The sequence below is a fragment of the Salmo trutta genome, chromosome 28, assembly GCF_901001165.1.
Source record: "Salmo trutta chromosome 28, fSalTru1.1, whole genome shotgun sequence".
NCBI classification, from domain to species: domain Eukaryota; kingdom Metazoa; phylum Chordata; class Actinopteri; order Salmoniformes; family Salmonidae; genus Salmo; species Salmo trutta.
Window position 1 is genome coordinate 33,064,931 of NC_042984.1, and position 20,240 is coordinate 33,085,170.

Sequence of the window (20,240 nt, forward strand, 5' to 3'; positions counted from 1 at the left end):
TCTGATCTCTCATCTGTCTGTCCCTGCAGTCACTAGAGGATCTGGAGGACCAGAAGCGTAAGAAGAAGAAAGAGAAGATGGGCCTGGGCTCTCTGTCACGTGTCTTCGCCCGGGGCAAGCAGCGCAAGTCAATGGACCCGGGTCTGTTTGACGGTACTTCAACTCCTGATTATTACATAGAGGAAGATGCAGACTGGTGAAAAGGTGGCAGAGAGTCCCACCTGTGTCCCTGAGTGGTGATGCATAAGAGGGTTTTCTGTCAGTGTGTGCGCGTGTGTTTGGCCATACGTGTGGGTGTGTGTGTTTAGCCGTGTGTGTGTGTGTGTGCCTGTCCATGGTTGGAGACCATGTGAGAAACCTGAGGCGCATCTTGCGTCGCTGAAGTTTAAAATATTACAAGCAAATTGCATCTGTATGTACAGTACTGTAAATAGAGTGAACAGTGTAAGCACAGCCGGGATCCTTACTACGTGTGGATGTTTACTGTATCTGCAGAGCAAAAAGTGGTTGTATTTGATTATTTTAATTGTCTTTATATTTTTAACTTTTGTTTTCGATAACTGGAAACTTGAAGGACTGCTGTATGTGTAAATAACAGTCATTGTGCACTTTGTGCTTGTAAATGTATTTTTTGCCCTGAATGCCTTTTTTTTTGTCATAATTTTTGACCTCCTCCCTGCTTTTTGTTTAACTTATACTCCCCATTCATTGTCCTGCTTGGTCCATTCCCTCCACACGGCCATTTTGAGGAAAGTTTATTCTAACGTTAAGACTCCTCAACTAACCTGTGATCTGATGTCTAAAACTCCCTAAATACCCACGTCTTCATTATCCTCCCAATCACCAAGAAAGTTCTAATACATTTCTTGACTGTTGTTCAAGTCAAAATTTTAAACGGGCAATCTGCGATTGCTACATAAATATTTAGACTTTTAAATTGATTATATATATATCCCAAAATCTAAGTTTTCTTTGTAAACAATGTAATTTAAAGTTTACTGTATAGCCTCAAAACAAGGTTAAAACTAAAATGTTGATATTATGGATGGTCAGTCCCTGTATTCATTGCTCTGTCCATGATTTTGAGAGAGGTTACATTTATCCAGCCCCATCCCTCAGCTTTTTACCAAAACAGCAGTGGGGTGGTTGCTTTGTTATTGTTTAAACTGCAGATTGCTCCTTTAAGATGTCAGAATACTAATCGACTCCAACCTGTAGTCCAAAACATTTGGATTTCTAATATGGGCTCAGGCCAACAAAAGAATCACAAGGCCATCCCCCACCTGAAACAAAAGCTGAAAACGGAGGAAATCGGCAAACAATTCTATCGTCCCCGATCCAAGCATGTAAAATGTGCATGCGTAGAGCTACCTGTTTCCTAAATGCATGGCAACTGTGGCGAAGGTGCATAACAATGGCGAAGGTGCATAAATATGGAGGAATTCAGATATGATGTCATTGTTTTAGCACTACCGACAGAGTTCTTGCGGAGCGCGACATGGTTCAATATGCCAGTAAATCAGCACAATCTAAGCTATTTTTTTTTCAGTTTTTTTTTATTGCTGCCATCTACTGTGCTAATACCATAACAACAAACAGTAACGGAGAGCAATGTACTGTAGGGCGAACTTAGCAAACAAGGAATTTGTTGTAAGTACATGGGAGCCGTCATCTTTGCACCTTCGCCATTGATAATGAATAAGGCAGATATTTTAGTAGCCTCGCCAATACCTGCTGCTAACATGCATCCTTTGTCCTGATCTTGTCTCGATCTTGTCCTGATCTTGCACGTTTACACTTATAAGATTTGATCAAAATCCGTTCACAATGCGTCTTTTAATTGTCTACACCTGTCTAAAAATGTGGGCACAATGAGAATGAGGACAAGATCAGGACAAATGACGCATATTACAACCAAGTATAAACGTGGCTATAGAGTCAAAACGAGTTATGGAGTCAGCAAGTTCTAAAATATTAGTTTTACAACTTTCATACATAGCTTAAATAGGCATTGAAGCTCATCCTGCTGTACATTTTAAAAAAGTATTGGAAATGTGACATCCTCAAATTCATATTCTGGGGGATTCCTAAAAGTTTAACATTTCAACAAGTCGTGTCGAACTGTTTTGCTTTATCTTGGCCAGGTCGCAGTTGTAAATGAGAACTTGTTCTCAACTAGCTTACCTGGTTAAATATAGGTGAAATAAATAAAATTAAATAAAAAGTCGGCTCTAGAGTTTTAATCCTATTTTAATTACGAGGATTATCACAGTGTTAAGAGGGAAATCAGAAATAATTCAGTCCGCTTTTTCTCTAAATGACCATTGTCTTCCAGACTTTCTGCAGAATAAATGAATGCCATTCTCAAATAGACGGTATATACTTGTAGCTCTAAAATACGATAACTTACAAGCTTGTCATGGTTTCACTGTAACAAGTGGCTCTAATTTGAAATTGATTGAAAAATCATGTTTGAAATTGTATACGGTAGACAATGCTGATTCATAGTGAAAAGTGCGCTACCTTGCAACCTATTTGGAAATGAGTGTCAGTCTGACAGACATTACAGAGTCAGGTTTGATTGACAGGTGTGGGGGTGGGTGGAGGGCACAAGAGGTTGGAAGGGTTGAGAGAGGGAAGTATTTCTGATGAGCGGTTGCCCTGCGTGTTAATACCAAATTGAGCCAGGCTAATCAAACTGAAACAAATTCACACCTTATACCCCCCCTAGTAACCCCTGTGTTGGACTAAAAAACAGCAGTCAGATTTGGAGGTTCCAAGCCATTGCTGAAAAGGCAATTAAATAGGTGCCAAAGGTTAATAGTGTTTTACCCTGGGGAACAAAACACATTAGATTAAATTAGTATATTTTCCCTTTTTCCCTGAGCAGAAGCTTTATAGGAAACCCCCATTTAAGACTGCTGGATTACGGGTCATCCCGAAAATGGAAACACTCATTAAAATGAAAGGGCAGCTTTAGCAATTGGAGGTCCCTCAATAAGCATTTAGAGGATTATTATATATGGGACCCTATACAAATTGTATCTCATTCATAGGCATCTCACTCATAGATGCTTGTCAACAACCACAGGTTGCATACCATGTGCCATGTGGATGGTAACTGACATAAGCAGTTATAACTGTTTTGCTGGAGAGTGTATTGATTCATCCTTGACAGTGTAATTAAGGGTCCATTTATTGAAGTTATTATTCAGGGTCCTTAGATCAAAAGGAGTATCTGGAAAACCGGAATAATATTAGGAGAAAAGGAACAGCTTTACGGAATTTCTATCGGAATATTAAAGTATCCTTTCCTGCTGGGACGCCATATCAGATGACCATTATATCATTTTATGTTGCAACAAAATTCCCTCTCATTTCACGGTTGAATATTTTCATTTTTTGTAAATTATGAAACGCTATTGAAATGACTATTAAAGAGTTTTATTTAAAGTAAAATAACAGGTCTCAACTGAGGCTCAAGCCATGAGGACTAGAAGATGTTTAGCACTGGAGGGCAAAGTGAAGAACTTTTTAATGGCATGGCAACAAAATATGCGAAAGATTTAAATGAGAATAATTATTTTAAAATAAAATAAATAACACTGAATTTCCACGTGGCCTTCCTCTCTTCCCTGTGTTTGTTTGTTTGTTTGTTTGTTTGTATGTATGTTTGTGGTATGGCTTTAATCCTAATTCCTCTTGTCGTGCTGGGGGCTGACATCTTCTGTCACATGAGCGGCAGCTTCCCCCAGCCGGCAGAGTCCATCTTTGACAGGGCCCTGTCCCAACTCTCCCAAATGGCTGCTTGTCCTTCTTGACTCCTTCACTTCATGGCCAATTAGACGAGACCTGATATCAACCTGATCTCATATTTGTTTTCGTTCAAGCAGTTTGAGTGTTTTTCATAAAGGAGATCAGAGATGAGGAAAGGGTGCCATTTGAGATTGTTGGAAAGCAGCTCTTACTGTATGTGAGCACACAGTGCCAGTAACATTCTCCCATGACCTCTAACCTCTCTAATACTACTGCCACCCTGCCTGACCTCTGACCTCCCCTGGACTTGCAACACAGTCTCGTAACCCAGGAAGCAGCCGTGTGTACACTTCACACCCAATACTACAGTACTTTCCATTGGTTCTCAACAGCACATTTAGCCTCATAAAACTAGGGCTGTGTTCATTGGGCACCAAACGGAAGAAAATGGACTGAAATAGGGAGAGATGCAAATATTTTTTTTCTCACAAAAACGTATTCTGTTGTGTGCCCTAATGAACATGATCCAGTGCTGTCAAGCTGGGTTGCAGAATGTGCGGGTGTGCGGACTCCGGATGTTAGGAACATGCTCGTTTTAAATCCAGTGCTGCTTCAAGTTGACCAGTTTTTGGAATAGAATAGAATAGAATAATTACATTTTTCCATGAAGGAACTTTTTTTCTTCAAGTGGTTCAGTAAGCAACACACAGTAGACCTACTAGGAATACCTCTGGACAAGGTTACACATATAACAAACAGACAGAAGACAGGACGACAATATCGTAGCCATGAGCAATAGCGGAGCAGACAAATGCATGATAAGGGTAGTTTATCAAGAAATGACATTGAACGGTAACACTTTACTTGACACCCACTGTCATAACACGTTATGACACGGTCATAACCATGACATAATATGTCAACAGCTGACATAACTCAACCGGTCTTAATGACCAGTCCTAATATGGCCATAACACTGTCATGACACACATATTTAGTAGACCTGTTGTGACATATATTGCATTATTTTATGGCTTAAAATGACACCTACATAAACGTGTTAAAACCTACCATGGTAGTTATTTTATGGCTGGTTATGACACCTACATAAGTGTCAAAACCCACAAAACCTGCCACGGTAGTTATTTTATTATGGCTGGTTATGACACCTACATAAGAGTGTCAAATCCCACAAAACCTGCCACGGTAGTTCTTTTATGGCTGGTTATGACACCTACATAAGAGTGTCAAATCCCACAAAACCTACCATGGTAGTTCTTTTATGGCTGGTTAATGCACCTACATAAGAGTGTCAAATCCCACAAAACCTACCACACAATGTAAAACATTCCATTATACCATAGCCATAGTCAACAGTATGTTTATGTTATATAACATTTTCTGAAATTTACCATATTAAATTATCATTGTAATTGCGTACCAATTGATGTCAGACATGCACCTACCCCAATGCTCTGATGCTGATGAATGCAGGAGCAGATTTCAGGAGATGACACCCTCTTTTTGACTGACGACTGAAATAAGGGCATGTACATGATAGGCTTAACTGGCTTATATGATTATGATGGTGAAAATGCTTCTTGACAGTATCATAAAGTGCATTTTCGTAGTCCAAGTAAAGTGACACAGGATGGTCATAATGCTTCATGACAGTGTCATAAGTGTATTTTCTGCAAGTGATTTAAAATACGCAACAACAACAAAAAATTACTAAAGAATTTATTTCAACAACATTTAATTTCTAAATCCATCTTTCTCTAATAAGGAGTTGTTTAAAAATAAAAGGAAAGTAAAGCAAAAACATAATTCTGTTATTGGTTGCAATTGCAAAATTCACACCCTTGTTTCATCACAAAACCGGAGAGCAACATCTGTCCTGTGAAGTCCACAAAGCATATTGCATGTAACAATTACCCACAGCATGCTGAAGCAAGTTAATGTTTCCGCCATTTTCGGACTACTTAACAACTACTGATTTAGAACCACGGAGAGTTACCGCATGTCACAAAGAAAACAGGAACTGCCTCCACTATTCCAGCACCCTTTCAACGTCAACATTTAACACAAATCAGAACCACAGCCACATCACATTTAGCTGACGTTGATTGGACTAAAATAGTTTTTGTTATCGTTTAGTTGCCGCTGTATTAGATGAAGCATAGGTGATTTGATGATGTTGAAGTTGAAATTGTGCTGGAATAGTGGAGGCAGCTCCTGTTTAATACTTTGCGACTTGCAGTAACTCTCTGGGGTTCTAAATCAATAGTTGTTAAGTGGTCTGAAAATGTTGGAAACATCAGCTTTCTTGACCTTGCTGTAGGTCATGTAACTGTTTGTTACATGCAATATGCTTTGTGGACTTCACAGGACAGAGGTTGCTCTCCGGTTTGTGATGAAATAAATCTGTGGTTGAATTTATTCTGCCACTATGTCTTCTTATTGCCTCGGCATTATATCACGGTGGCAAGGCATATGAACTAACAGGTTATAGAGAAAACAACGAACGCAATGATCACAACACAATTTTTTCTGTCTTGACTTCCCCAGTGATTTTTTAATACCATTCTTTAACTTTAATTTAGTTGGAGATGTGAAACCAACATATTATTTGTATATCAAACTTGTTGACAAGTTAATAGGCTATTTATTGTACTTCAAAAGTGATATTGAATTGTGTTTGTTGTTAACGCAACCAAATATCAACATTTCAAGGAAATCTGTCTTCTGCTTGGATAGATCCCTCTGTGCCACTGACTTAGTCTGGTTTTTATTCCAGGACTAAATAGGACTAAAACAAATCAAACTTTATATGCACTTTTAAGAAAGTTTGATTTGACTTAGTCCTATTCATTAACTTAGTTTTTTGGTTGCGATGGAGACGTGAATCCAACATATCGATTATAAATGTGTAGACAAACTGGAATGAAAGCCAGACTGTCGGGTGGCACATATGGAACATTCCAAGCAGAAGATATTGCGTTGGGAACCAAACACAATTCAATATGACTAAATATCATTACATTTGAAATTAACCAGAGGTTGAAACCCTAGGTCTATTGTATTGGCTATTTTTAGTTGAATTCTAGGTTGAATTGACACAATAGCTGTTGATTACTTTGCAAATGCTATACAGGCCTAAATAGCATCATTGATGATATGAGTGATAAAGTATGGTCCCATTTCATTTGCTCTGTTAAACTTTCCTTTGGAATGACTTTGATAGCAACAGTGAATCTATTTCGTTTCCAAGTGGAGATCTCTCAATAATCATTATTTTAATAGCACATTGGTAATAGTCAGTGACAAATATAATAGCTAAGCAAGGCTTGGATGGGGAACCAAAGGGTAGCTGTAGATAGATCAATTCTCCAACAGGAAGTGCTGCCCAACCTATTGTTCTTTTTCTCATAGTGGATATAATGTTGACGATCTGAAGTTGTTTTAAAGTAACAAATTCAACATATTTTATACAAAATTTGTCCATGATGAAATGTGATTACCATGATGACATAATCCTGTTATTGAATTTTTACCCTCAAAACAACAGTATATGTTGATTACTTTTTCCCACGTAGCTTCCACATCACAATACGATGACAAATTCATTTGAAACCAGGTTGATTCAACCAGTTTGTGCCCAGTGGGATTGCCTCCAACGTCTCCGTTAATTTGATAAGCTTTATCACAAAAGTCAGAAGTAGCGCATATCTCCATGGAGGGTCAATATGGGGTAATATAATCTCTTTTAGAAGTAGCCCTTAGCTCTCATATTTATTAATAGGGGTTGTAGACACTTCACAAATGAGACTCTAGTTTTATTTTTTTGAGGACAATGGCTGTTATTCATCTGTTTTATACTACAGCGTATCAAATCAATGTATATATCCAGGTGCATCGCCTTTGGTATTATTGTTTCAAAACACAGAGTGAGTGTTGAGCAGGGTGTAATGAAACATTTTCACAGTGTCACGCACAAACTGCTCCCAATGCAGACAGACTAGCCCGTCTCCATGGTAACTGGTTGCTCTTCAAACGTCTGTTGGACAGTGGAGGCTGGTGGTTTTGAATTTGTGGTGCCCGTCTTGGCTCCTTCCCATGCTGGTTAAACTGAAGCAGCCATCTGGACTGGGTGGGAGGGTCCCAGAGATAACCTCACTCAACTGCTCTACTTAAATACTCTTTTCACACTATCGTGCCGACCCGAACCGTACAGTGCTGGCTCTGATATTTTCTTTTCACATTGCCCTTTCCAGCAACTATAGTCGATGTGTAACCAGACAAGTGAAGTACAGCTCAGCTTGTCACAGCTTGGTTTGGCTCAGTAGTGTGAAAAGGTTATATATGGTATTATAAGCATGCACCTAAACAGACAGTCTGCTCAAATTTGTGCGTTACTCTAGCTCGTAACCAATTATTAGGTTGTTTGAGCAACAGTACATGCTATCGTGGAGGGGATACAGAAAGTGTCTTAAAGCAATGTCAAACTTGAACTTTTACTGACCAATTAGCAGGCTGTTTGTTTACATGAACCAAACACTATAATGAATGTACCATCTCTGAAAGTTAGTTTTTTTCTTTGCTACACTTCCTGCCGTGAATCAAGAAAGACAGAAGGAATGGTGAAGGAAATCATTAGGGAGGAAACTGTGCAGAATGAATACCTGTTGTTCTATTTTGCCCGACACCCACTGAGATTGAAACACCTGTTCTGTGCTGATAGTTTAGGCTATGGGGTTGTGCTTCAATGTTTTCACATCTTTATTATGCAACCAAGTGTGAACACAAAGCAGCCATAGAGTGTGGAGGCCCTTTCAAGAAGCTAGCAGGACAATTCCTCCATTCTTCTGTGTCCTTACCTTGGGATATGACTAGGCTCTTAGCCATAATGTAATTATAAGTCATTCTTCATTTGGTGCCCCCCCCCCCCCCCAAAATGGCAGCAATTTTCCAGAAGGACTGAAGACGGCGTACAACATTGTCGTTGAGTGGGTAATTTAAAAAAGCAATGTGAATCTGCTACATTGTAAGCCTGATGACAAAAACTTTGAAATGATAATCTCATTACTCTTATGTAATTCTTATTTCAATGATAAGGACTACATAACCCTGGTATTTCTGATGAGTTATGTGATTATTGCTACAGGAAAAATTACCTTCTATGTTGTACATATTTTAATGATAATACCTTTTTTTCACTGAGGGACGATACCATTAGTTAATACAGTAGAAGTTCATGCCAAAGAAGCCTTAGACCGCCACCTGCTGGCGTATTTACTAACAAGGCAAAGGGGATATTGCTTCTGAGGGAGAGTGCACTCCTCCACGTTGATCAGATAGTTAATAAACTCTCCCTATTCAACTAATGACCCTAACTATGAATTATAGGGACCTCACTTGCTTACACAATTACGTTCATAACAAAGTACTATATCGTTATTACGGTGCAGGTTTGCTCCTCTCTGTTGTCAAGGAGCTGGTCTTGCAGGCTAATATTGCCAGATGAGGCATAATGGCCAAGTGGTGTTTAACAGCTTTACAGTAATGGCCAGGCGGTGTTTAACAGCTACTCTTTACATGGACTTTGTAAATACTTCATAAGTTTGTACGAAACTTTGAATAGTTTCTTTACAAACTGTTTTGAGCCCTGGCAAACTATTGGGTTGGGCTATGCACTAGAGCTGTCAAGTAGTCAAACTGTTATATCATTCCAAAGTTCTGTCTCATAAACAGAAGCCAAACAGCAGAGCAAGGGCTCTCTGTCTCCTTTTGGTTACTATGATCCTTGTCTGTTCTTATAGAAGACCCACTGCCCCCTTACTACCACTCTCTCACCTTCCAAAATCATCCTGCTCATATCTCTCCTCCCACTCCCCCTCGCCCACCTATCCAGACTCAGACAGTCTCTCAAGCCCCACCCGCCTCAGTCTCAGCCTATCGGACGGGGAGGATCAGCTGGACCGCCTCCAGCAGGTGGAGCTTGCCCGTGGCATGCCCATGTCGCTGTGGAGGGCAGGCACCGTGCAGGCCTGGCTGGAGGTCGTCATGGCGATGCCCATGTACATTCGTGCCTGCTCAGAGAATGTGAAGAGTGGCAAGGTATGATCCGAGATGACGTCAAACTGTAGGAAGACTTAGGCCATTATTCAATCAAACCCATGTGGCTTTCTGGATATCTCTTTCAGAGGTGGATTCATTTGATTTTCACATCAGCATGTCCTGACGGTGGAGAGACTTGACATTTGATACAGAAATGGACAGATTGGTTGTGTGTGCTGGAGCCTGGAGACTTCCCGTCAAGAGATAGTCCGTTTCTAAATCAATTGTCAACTCCACCCATCCAGTACATGTTGCTGCGTAAATCAAAGGTACTTGTGAAATCACAATCTGGAAATCCACTACAGCTACAATAGAGTGTGGTTTGACCTTTGATCCCTTTGCAGGTGCTACTGGGCCTGTCAGATGAGGACTTGGAGCTGGGGTTAGGGGTCACCAGCTCTATGCACCGCAGGAAGCTCCGGCTGGCCATCGAGGACTACAGGGAAGCCGAGAGCGGCAGGGGGTGAGATGCTCAGCTCCTCATACTCCCTCTCACACAAAAAAACAGCTCTGGCATCAGATTACCCAACCCCAAATCCTAACCTTAAACATTGGGAGGGTAAAATCATTTCTGACTCTGGATCCGCGGTTAAAGGTTTACTCTACTACTTCACAAATATAGTAGCTGTTTGCTGCATCTAGTGTGAGATGGTAAAACATGAATAACACTATTCTATCAAACTGCATAACACCATATGTGACAGGCACACAAGTGTAAGCAAGGTTAAACGTTAATCAGAGCTAGAGATACACAGGGTTTGGCAAACACAGATTTGGAATTTGAGCCGTTGCCACCAAGCGTTCCAAAGCAGTTAACACCAGAATGTGAGTTGGAATGTTATTGCTTTCAAGTAGAGTTTGGTTCAATTCCAGGCTAGCTCCTGTATGTTGAATTGGACATGGATTCAATTCAACCTCTGGAGTGGCTGGAATTGGAATGAACTGACCCCAACACCACTTTCTGGGAATATAGGTCCAATATGGAGGATTGCAATCACGTTAGGCTGACGTTTGCACAAAAAGCTTATTTCGCAAAAATGTTGTGCACAAATTTTTTACATCCCTGTTAGTGAGCATTTCTTATTTGCCAAGATAATCCATCCACCTGACAGGTGTGGCATATCAAGCAGTTGATTAAACCGCATGATCATTACACAGGTGCACCTTGTGCTGTGGACAATTAAAGGCCACTCAGAAATGTGCAGTTTGTCACATAACACTATGCCACAGATGTCTCAAGTTTGAGAGAGTGGGGCCTCCCGATTGACGCACCGGTCTCTGCATCGCAGTGCTTGAGGCGTCACTACAGACCCGGGTTCGATCCCAGGCATGTCACAGCCGGACGTGTCCTGGAGACCCATGAGGCGGCGCACAATTGGCCGAGCGTCGTCCGGGTTAGGGGAGGGTTTGGTCAGGCCGGGATTTCCTTGTCCCATTGCGCTATAGCAACTCCTTGTGGCGGGCCGGGTGCCGGAAAACTGACTTCAGTTGCCAGCTGGATGGTGTGTCCTCCAACACATTGGTGCGGCCGGCTTCTGGGTTAAGCTAGCAGTGTGGCTTGGCACGGTCGTGTTCTGGAGGACGCATGGCTCTCGACCTTGACCTCTCCCGTGTCCATAGGCGAGTTGCAGTGATGGGACAAGACCGCAACTACCAATTGGGGAGAAAAAAGGGGTAAAGGTACAACAACAACAAAAAAGTGGCAATTGGCATGCTGACTGCAAGAATGTCCACTAGAGAATTGAATGTTAATTTCTCTACCATAAGCCGCCTCCAACGTCATTTTAAAGAATTGGACCTCCACTAACGGCTTCCCTTTTGTGGGGAAAAAAACGTATTCTGATTGGCTGGGCCCAGCTCCCCAGTGGGTGGGCCTTTGCCCTCCCAGGCTTACCCATGGCTACGCCCCTTCCCAGCCATGTGAAAACCATAGATTAGGGCCTAATGAATTTATTTAAATTGACTGATTTCTTGAAATGAACTGTAACTCAATAAAATCTTTGAAATTGTTTTATGTTGTGTTTATATTTTTGTTCATTATACTTTTCAACCCGAAAATACTTTTTATGACGTCCAAAATGTTGATAATCTCTTTACCAGACCTGACCTCTGTCTTCTCTTTATCTCTTCTCATCTTTTCTTCTCTCTTTTCTTCTCTTTTCTCACTCCAGGCTGTCCAAGGCTGCAGACATGGACCACCACTGGGTGGCCAAGGCCTGGCTGAGCGACGTAGGGCTGCCGCAGTACTCTCAGGCTTTCCACACACACCTGGTGGATGGGCGCATGCTCAACTCTCTGACGCGCCGGGACCTTGAGAGGTCCCTCAATGTCACCAAGAAGGCCCACCAGGTCAGCCTAGTGCTGGGCATCGAGCTGCTGCACACGCTCCACTTCGATAAGGAGGTAGGTGTCATGCAAACAGCAATACATACTGTATATGCTATACATACTGTATATGCTATACATAAACATTACCAATACATGACATGCTCAAAAGTGCACTGAGCTTACATACTGTACTGTACATACATACATACATTGCATTTGGAAAGTATTCAGATCCTTTCCCTTTTTCCACATTTTGTTACGTTACAGCCTCTTTTTTTAAATGGATCAAATAAATACAAATCCTCATCAATCTACACATAATGTCAAAGCGAAAACAGGTTTTTAGAAATATTTGTAAATATATAAAAAACAGAAGTACTGTATTTACATAAGTATTCAGACCCTTTGCTATGAGACTCGAAATTGATCTCAGATGCATCCTGTTTCCATTGATTATCCTTGAGCTGTTTCTACAATTTGATTGGAGTCCACCTGTTGTAAATGCAATTGATTAGACAGATTAGATTTGGAAAGGCACACGCCTATCTACAGTATAGCAGTCAAAAGTTTGGGTACACCTTCTCATTCAAGGGTTTTTCTTTATTTTTACTATTTTCTACATTGTATAATAATAGTTGAGACATCAAAACTATGAAATAACACATATGGAATAATTTAGTAACCAAAAAAAGTGTTAAACAAATCAAAATATATTTTAGATTTTAGATTCTTCAAAATAGCCACCCTTTGCCTTGATGACAGCTTTGCACACTCTTGGCATTCTCTCAACCAGCTTCATGAGGAATGCTTTTCCAACAGTCTTGAAGGAGATCCCACATATGCTGAACACTTGTTGGCTGCTTTTCCTTCACTCTGCAGTCCAACTCATCCCAAACCATCTCAATTGGGTTGAGGTTGGGTGATTGTGTAGGCCAGGTAATCTGATTCAGCACTCCATCACTCTCCTTCTTGGTCAAATAGCCCTTACACAGCCTGGAGGTGTGTTTTGGGTCATTGTCCCATTGAAAAACAAATGATAGTCCAACTAAGCGCAAACCAGATGGGATGGCGGATCGCTGCAGAATGCTGTGGTAGCCATGCTGATTAACTGTACCTTGAATTCTAAATAAATCACGACAGTGTCACCCCCCCACACACACACACACACCATCACACCTCCTTTGTGCTTCACGGTGGGAACCACACATGCAGAGATCATCCGTTCACCTACTCTGAGTCTCACAAAGACACGGCGGTTGGAACCAAAAATCTAAACATTAGACTCAGACCAAAGGACAGATTTCCACCAGTCTAATGTCTATTGCTCGTGTTTCTTGGCCCAAGCAAGTATCTTCTTCTTATTGGTGTCCTTTAGTTGTGGTTTCTTTACAGCAATTCTACCATGAAGGCTTGATTCACGCAGTTTAATCTGAACAGTTGATGTTGAGATGTGTCTGTTACTTGAACTCTGTGAAGCATTTATTTGGGCTGCAATCTGAGGTGCAGTTAACTCTAATGAACTTATCCTCTGCAGCAGAGTTAACTCTGGGTCCTCCTAACTGTGGCGGTCCTCATGAAAGCCAGTTTCATCATAGCGCTTGATGGTTTTTGGTACTGCACTTGAAGAAACTTTAAAAGTTATTGAAATGTTCTGGATTAACTGATCTTCATGTCTTAAAGTAATGATGGACTGTCATTTCTCTTTGCTTATTTGAGCTGTTCTTGCCATAATATGGACTTAGCCCTATTTGATAAAAGACCATCTTCTGTATACCACCCCTGCCTTGTCACAGCACAACTGATTGGCTCAAATGCAATAAGAAAGAAAGAAATTCCACAAATTAACTTTTAACAAGGCACACCTGTTAATTGAAATGCATTCCAGGTGACTACCTCATGAAGCTGGTTGAGAGAATGCCAAGAGTGTGAAAAGCTGTCATCAAGGCAAAGGATGGCTACTTTAAACAAATCAAAATATATTTTATATTTGAGATTCTTTAAACACTTTTTTGGTTACTGCATGATTCCATATGTGTAATTTCATAGTTTTGATGTCATCACTATTATTCTACAATGTAGAAAATAGTAAAAATACATTTTTAAAAACCTGGAATGAGTAGGTGTGCCCAAACTTTTGTCTGGTACAGTATATAAAGGGCTCCCGAGTGGCGCAGTGGTCTAAGACACTGCATCTCAGTACAAGAGGTGTCACTGCAGTACCTGGTTTGAATCCAGGCTGCATCACATCTGGCCGTGATTAGGAGTCCCATAGGGCGGCGCACAATTGGCCCAGCGTCGACTGGGTTTGGCCGGTTAAATAAATAAATGTTCAATAAAAAATAAAAATAAATTCCCACAGTTGACAGTGAATGTCAGAGAAAAACCCAAGCCATGAGGTTGAAGGAATTTGAGGCAGGATTGTGTCGAGGCACAGATCTGGGAAAGGGTACCAAAACATTTCTGCAGCATTGAAGGGCTTCATCAAATGGAAGAAGTTTGGAACCAACAAGACTCTTCCTAGAGCTGGCTACCCGGCCAAACTGAGCAATTGGGGAGAAGTGCCAAGAACTGGATGGTCACTCTGACAGAGCTTGGAGTTTGCCAAAGGGCACCTAAAGGACTCTCAGACCATGAGAAACAAGATTTTCTGGTCTGATAAAACCAAGATTGAACATTTTGGCCTGAATACCAAGTGTCACGTCTGGAGGAAACCTGGCACCATTCTTATGGTGATGCACGGTGGTGGCATCATCATGCTGTGGGGATGTTTTTCAGCGGCAGGGACTGGGAGACTAGTTGGGATCGAGGGAAAGATGAACTGAGCAAAGAGATCCTTGATGAAAACCTGCTCTAGAGCGCTCAGGACCTCAGACTGGTGTGAAAGTTCACCTTCCAACAGGACAACAACACTAAGCACACAGCCAAGACGATGCAGAAGTGGCTTCGGGACAAGTCTCTGAATGTCCTTGAGTGGCCCAGCCAGAGCCTGGACTTGAACCCGATCTAACATTTCTGGAGAGACCTGAAAATAGCTGTGCACCAAAGCTCCCCATCCAACCTGACAGAGCTTGAGAGGATCTCCTGAGAAGAATGGGAGAACCTCCCCAAATACAGGTGTGCCAAGCTTGTAGCGTCATACTCAAGGCTGTTATCGCTGCCAGAGGTGCTTTAACAAAGTACTCAGTAAAGGGTCTGAATACTTATGTAAATGTAATCTTTATGTTTTTTTTTTGTTTTTTTTACATTTGCAAACATTTCTGCAAACCAGTTCTTGCTTTGTCATTATGGGGTATTGTGTGCAGATTGATGAAGGGGGGGGGGGGGGAACAATTTAACCAATTTTAGAATAAGGCTGTAACGTAACAAAATGTGAAAAAAGTTAAGGGTTCTGAATACTTTCCGAATGCACTCTAGACGTTACAGATATGCATGTGTGTATACATGTTGGCTACAATACATGTCATTTCATTCACTCGGACACACATACACACATCTGTGATCTGTGGGTGAAAGTAAAGTTTATTTGAATGTCAAATTAAGTGTGTGTGTGTGTGTGTGTGTGTGTGTGTGTGTGTGTGTGTGTGTGTGTGTGTGTGTGTGTGTGTGTGTGTGTGTGTGTGTGCGCGTCTCAACTCTCTCCAGGCCCTCCAGGCCAGACGGGCTCAGTGTGAGCATCAGAACCTGGATCCCGTGGTATGGACGTGTCATCGGGTCGTTAAGTGGGTCCGAGACATTGACCTTAAGGTGGGGTCTAGGGTTCATTATCATCCCAACAACACTGGCACACTCAAGTACTGTGAGAACATGGTATCTGACATTTACACTCAGTCCTCATTGACACTTAGGATAAGATCTGACCGGTGTCAGTATTTAACCTGAAAAAGCTTACAAATGGTTACGAATCATTCTATACACAAAGTATGCATTAAAACAGAATTGTGCATACTGCAAAACAATTCAAATCATGCTGAGAGATCATAGTGTGTTTATTGACAATAGACAGAGAGCTTTTATGTATTGAAATATGCATGGGGGAGTGTAGGAAATTGCGTCAGGTTTATTGACACTCCCTGTCTGTGTAGAAAGATAAAGGAAAGGACCTTTGTGATCAATTCTGAACCGCTCGTCATCTCTGTGGTTACCGCACAGTGAGTCACGGCTTCAATAAATGGATGGTAGTCAGGAGCTTTTGCTTATGATATCCCTTCCATTGATATTGACTACATTTAGTTGAGGGTTACTGTAGGCAGATAGAACAACACTGCATGCGTGCACAGTGAAAATGTTGGGTTAGTATGCTTTTTTAAATCTCCATTACATTTTTATTCAACCTTAGTTAACCAGGCAAGTCAATTAAGAACAAATTCTTATTTATAATGACGGCCCTGTTATTTTACATTTTTAGGAACCCTTAAAAAAACAGTTTTTGTCCCTCTCCCTCCTCCTCCCGTGTAGGAGTTTGCTGACAGTCTCCAAAACAGTGGAGTTCACGGTGCTGTAATGGTGCTAGACCCCTCCTTCAACACCGACTCCATGGCAACGGCATTGGGTATCCCCGGCAACAAGCACATGATTCGCCGCCACCTCACCGAGGAGATGAAGGTCCTCATCAGTTCAGCCAGGTGAGGCAATGGAGAGCGAGAGAGAGATGACAAATAAGTGGGAGAGGGAGGGAGGGAGGGAGGGAGGGAGGGAGGGAGGGAGGGAGGGAGGGAGGGAGGGAGGGAGGGAGGGACAGATAAGACCAAAGTCATGAGGGAAATGTGGTTAGATTAAATAAATGTAATTTAAGGGAGAATCAAAGAGAAAAGAACAGAGAAACAGAGAGGGAGAGAGTAAGGGTGAAGATGTATGGTTTATCTAAGTTGATCCCCACTCTGCAGTATGACTGGGTTAAGTGACAGAGTGGAAGTCCACCTGTCTGCATCCCTCTCAGGCTCTGTAAGATTTAAATGGCAGTTGATTAAATGGCAGCCTTATTGTCAGGGAAAGGGATGACAAATAGGGATGAATAGACAACATCTCTTGCTTAACCTAATTAAAGAGGGGACTTGTGGGATCACGTGTGCAGGACACCGATCTGTTTCAGTCAGGACAGATTCAGAGTGGAAAATGGAGAGGTTCATCACATGCAAGTCACTCTGGCTAAGAACGGCTGCTTAAATAACTACATAATCAGTAAGGAATCTGCTCATCAATAATCTGTACCTAATCAATCAATAATGTACCCATTCCTCCCCTCCCTCCTGACCCTGACACCCCAGGTCAGGAGGTGTACAGCAAAACCATGATAGGCTGGGGACAATGAGCACCCCTCCAACGCCTCTACGCCACGCCTCCCCACCCACACCTTTACGGCACGCCTCCCTGGGCCGGCCCACCAGCTCTACCAACCGCCACACACACCCGGACGACGAAGGCTCCCTCAGGAGACGGGCCGTCAAGGTGGGCACTTCCCTAGACTACGGATGAAAATGTCCTCTTTTGTTAACTCTGTCACACTTGAATGTAAACAATAAAATGTTGATTAAAGGCATAGTTCAGTTAAATTCAATGCTAATAATTAGCATTTGTTGGCCGTGGCTAGTTTAACAAACCCAAAGTGTGGATTGCAGTCGCTCCTTGTCCATAGACAACTTTGATGGCAAGGGAACAAATATCTGTATATGTAATTTCTCAGAACTATCCCTTCAACGTGCACTGACCCTGTCAAATAAATTCCTGTAACGATGTTTTAGCTTCAAGTCTTTCTTGTGTTGAAAAAGGCCTTAAAGCCAGAATGTCCCTCTTCGTTCCTCTTGTATTTGCTTTCATATAGTGTAAACCTATAGCCCAAGGGAGATACGTCATTACTGGGTAGCCGATATTCTCAGTTTGAAGCCTTGAGGAAGCGAAGCATTCGGCTACACAGTAAAGAACTATCTCCCTTGGGCTATAGGCCTACTCTACCACTGATCTAACATTACTGGATAGGTGAAAGCAGGTTCCACTATTTAGCTTTCACCAATCCAAACAGGTCAGATCAGTGATGACTTCAAGAAAGGGAGGAAGTAAGGATGCATTTTTAAAGTATTTGAACAGGGTCTGACTTCCTTCTCCTCCCTCCCCCAGCCTCCTTTAGGGTTCAGCCCCAAAGCTCACAGTGGGCGGGACTTGAGTTGCCATAGCAGCTACGGCTCACTGCCGAGAGAGGCTTGTGACGAAGCTCCGCCCAGGACAGAGGGGAGTCCAATCCACAAACACTCAGGCATCGAGGTCACCAATGTGTGAGGTCATCGACATGTGAGGTCATCGACATGTGACATCTGTGCCTACAGTACGGCACAAGACAACAGTGCTTTGTGGGATGCCAGACGAGGGATGTTTACTGTACTTTTTGAATGATTGAGCCTTTGTTGGTCAGAATACACTATTTTCAAGAGAGAAGGAATCTTTTTTTCATTTATAGTCTAAGAACAACTCTTTACATCTCTCCCTGGTATTTGTCGAATAATCTGACCTTTGTGAGGATACACGTCTATCCCATGGAAACAAACTTAAACTGAATGGGCTTTTATTTTTGTATTATGTGCAAAGGTTTTTTAAACAGGAAATGGCTCAGCGATTAGTTGATGTTTAGTAGTTCTTATTGAGTACGGGCCTCTTTCTCAAAAAGAAGAGCTATGAGGAAATATAGTAATGTGTTTGTGTACAGGGTACTTTCCTGATTCATTGCAAATTAACAAAAGAAAACTATTCAAGTGAGATTTATAGCAAATGTCTTTTTGATGTTTAATTCAAACATGGTGTTACAGAAACTTTCTCAGATGCCTTGCGAACTGGGACTATGGACATTGTCTAAGATGAAAACTTAAACTTGAAGTTGTATTAACTGTATGTTTGATAGTCTTTTTTCAGTTTGTTAATTTACACTGTTGTGTCTAAACTAAAATTAACACTCCCTCGTGACATTTGATACATTCAATAAAACCATTAACATGGCACATGGGTTATTAAAATTACTTATTTTCAATGACAGACATGAGTAATTGGTCTTCCAATAGAAGCACAACAGGTAGAAAACAATGGGCTGGGTGAGAATGAAATCAAAGAATGAATGAATGCAATAAAGATATGTATTCTGAAGAGGAAGTGTGTGTGTGTACATTCTGGAAGTAACAATTGAAGAACAGGCCGCAGAGTGCACCAATGAGTCACCTCTCTCATACCCTCCCTCATAGTAGTAATCTGTGGGGAAAATGTGGCTCTTGTCCATGTTTGATGATGCCACTTCCTCCTCTAATTCAGGATAACTGCATCGCCATGGTTACACTGGAATGACGCAACCCAAACAGAGGCGTTAAATCAACCTCTGCCTGGCTGCATGCTGTGAATGTGTCTGACTGACTGCAAAAGGGGGCCACCCACCCTCTTCTGAATAAAAAGGTTCATTATTATGGGATGTCCAGGGACCTGTTCAGGAGGGTGCAATGCTACAGAACGTTCAGAACTTAATGCATTGTGTAGAACAAACCCATTCATCTGCCATGTAAACTAGGGTGATCATATCCTTCCTTTTGCCTCTGACTAGAATATCGCCAACATTTTCTGTTCATTTCCGACAATTCTACATGTTGAAACAGCACAAACAGCCACTGTTTGTCGACACCCAGCAGGTGATCGCTAACACACCGCGGCCACCCACTGATTGTGGCTTTTTGTCGTTGCAGTGTGTCGGATATAAGTATGAGAGGATGTTAACAGTACAAAACAATGGTTATGTTCCAGGTCGTCATATCAGTGCAGTTCCTGAGATGTTACACACACGGCATTATTAGATCTGATAATCTGCACGCTGTGACTGCAATAAAGACCATATGTTAGGTGCCCAATGTTTTTGGGGAATACACTGGAAACATTCAAAGCAATTTTGAGGCTGAGCATATTTCTCTGATAGACATTGCCAGCTCCAAGAAGTGTGCAACATCCCCCCTCCTCTGCAATGGCCTCCCTCTGTCTGAGGGGCTCCCCCAGAACAGGAAGGATAGCAACAGGAACCA

At 41.7% G+C, this 20,240-nt stretch overlaps 1 protein-coding gene across 6 annotated transcripts in view; it reads left to right on the forward strand.

The window, feature by feature from the left end:
• LOC115166051 (kazrin) overlaps positions 1-19,332 on the forward strand; it is a 213,488-nt gene extending 194,156 nt beyond the window's left edge. For 5 of the 6 annotated variants that reach the window (XM_029719682.1, XM_029719683.1, XM_029719684.1 and 2 more), the window contains 8 exons: positions 30-153; positions 9,668-9,873; positions 10,218-10,336; positions 12,045-12,276; positions 15,844-15,945; positions 16,657-16,823; positions 17,466-17,646; positions 18,313-19,332. In XM_029719682.1, coding sequence (XP_029575542.1) covers positions 30-153; positions 9,668-9,873; positions 10,218-10,336; positions 12,045-12,276; positions 15,844-15,945; positions 16,657-16,823; positions 17,466-17,646; positions 18,313-18,471 — 1,290 coding nt within the window. In that variant the 3' untranslated portion in view covers positions 18,472-19,332. Of the gene's footprint in view, positions 1-29; positions 3,617-9,667; positions 9,874-10,217; positions 10,337-12,044; positions 12,277-15,843; positions 15,946-16,656; positions 16,824-17,465; positions 17,647-18,312 lie in introns of those variants that run through there. The other variant, XM_029719688.1, reaches the window with a different exon arrangement.
• Positions 19,333-20,240: the final 908 nt, after the last annotated feature.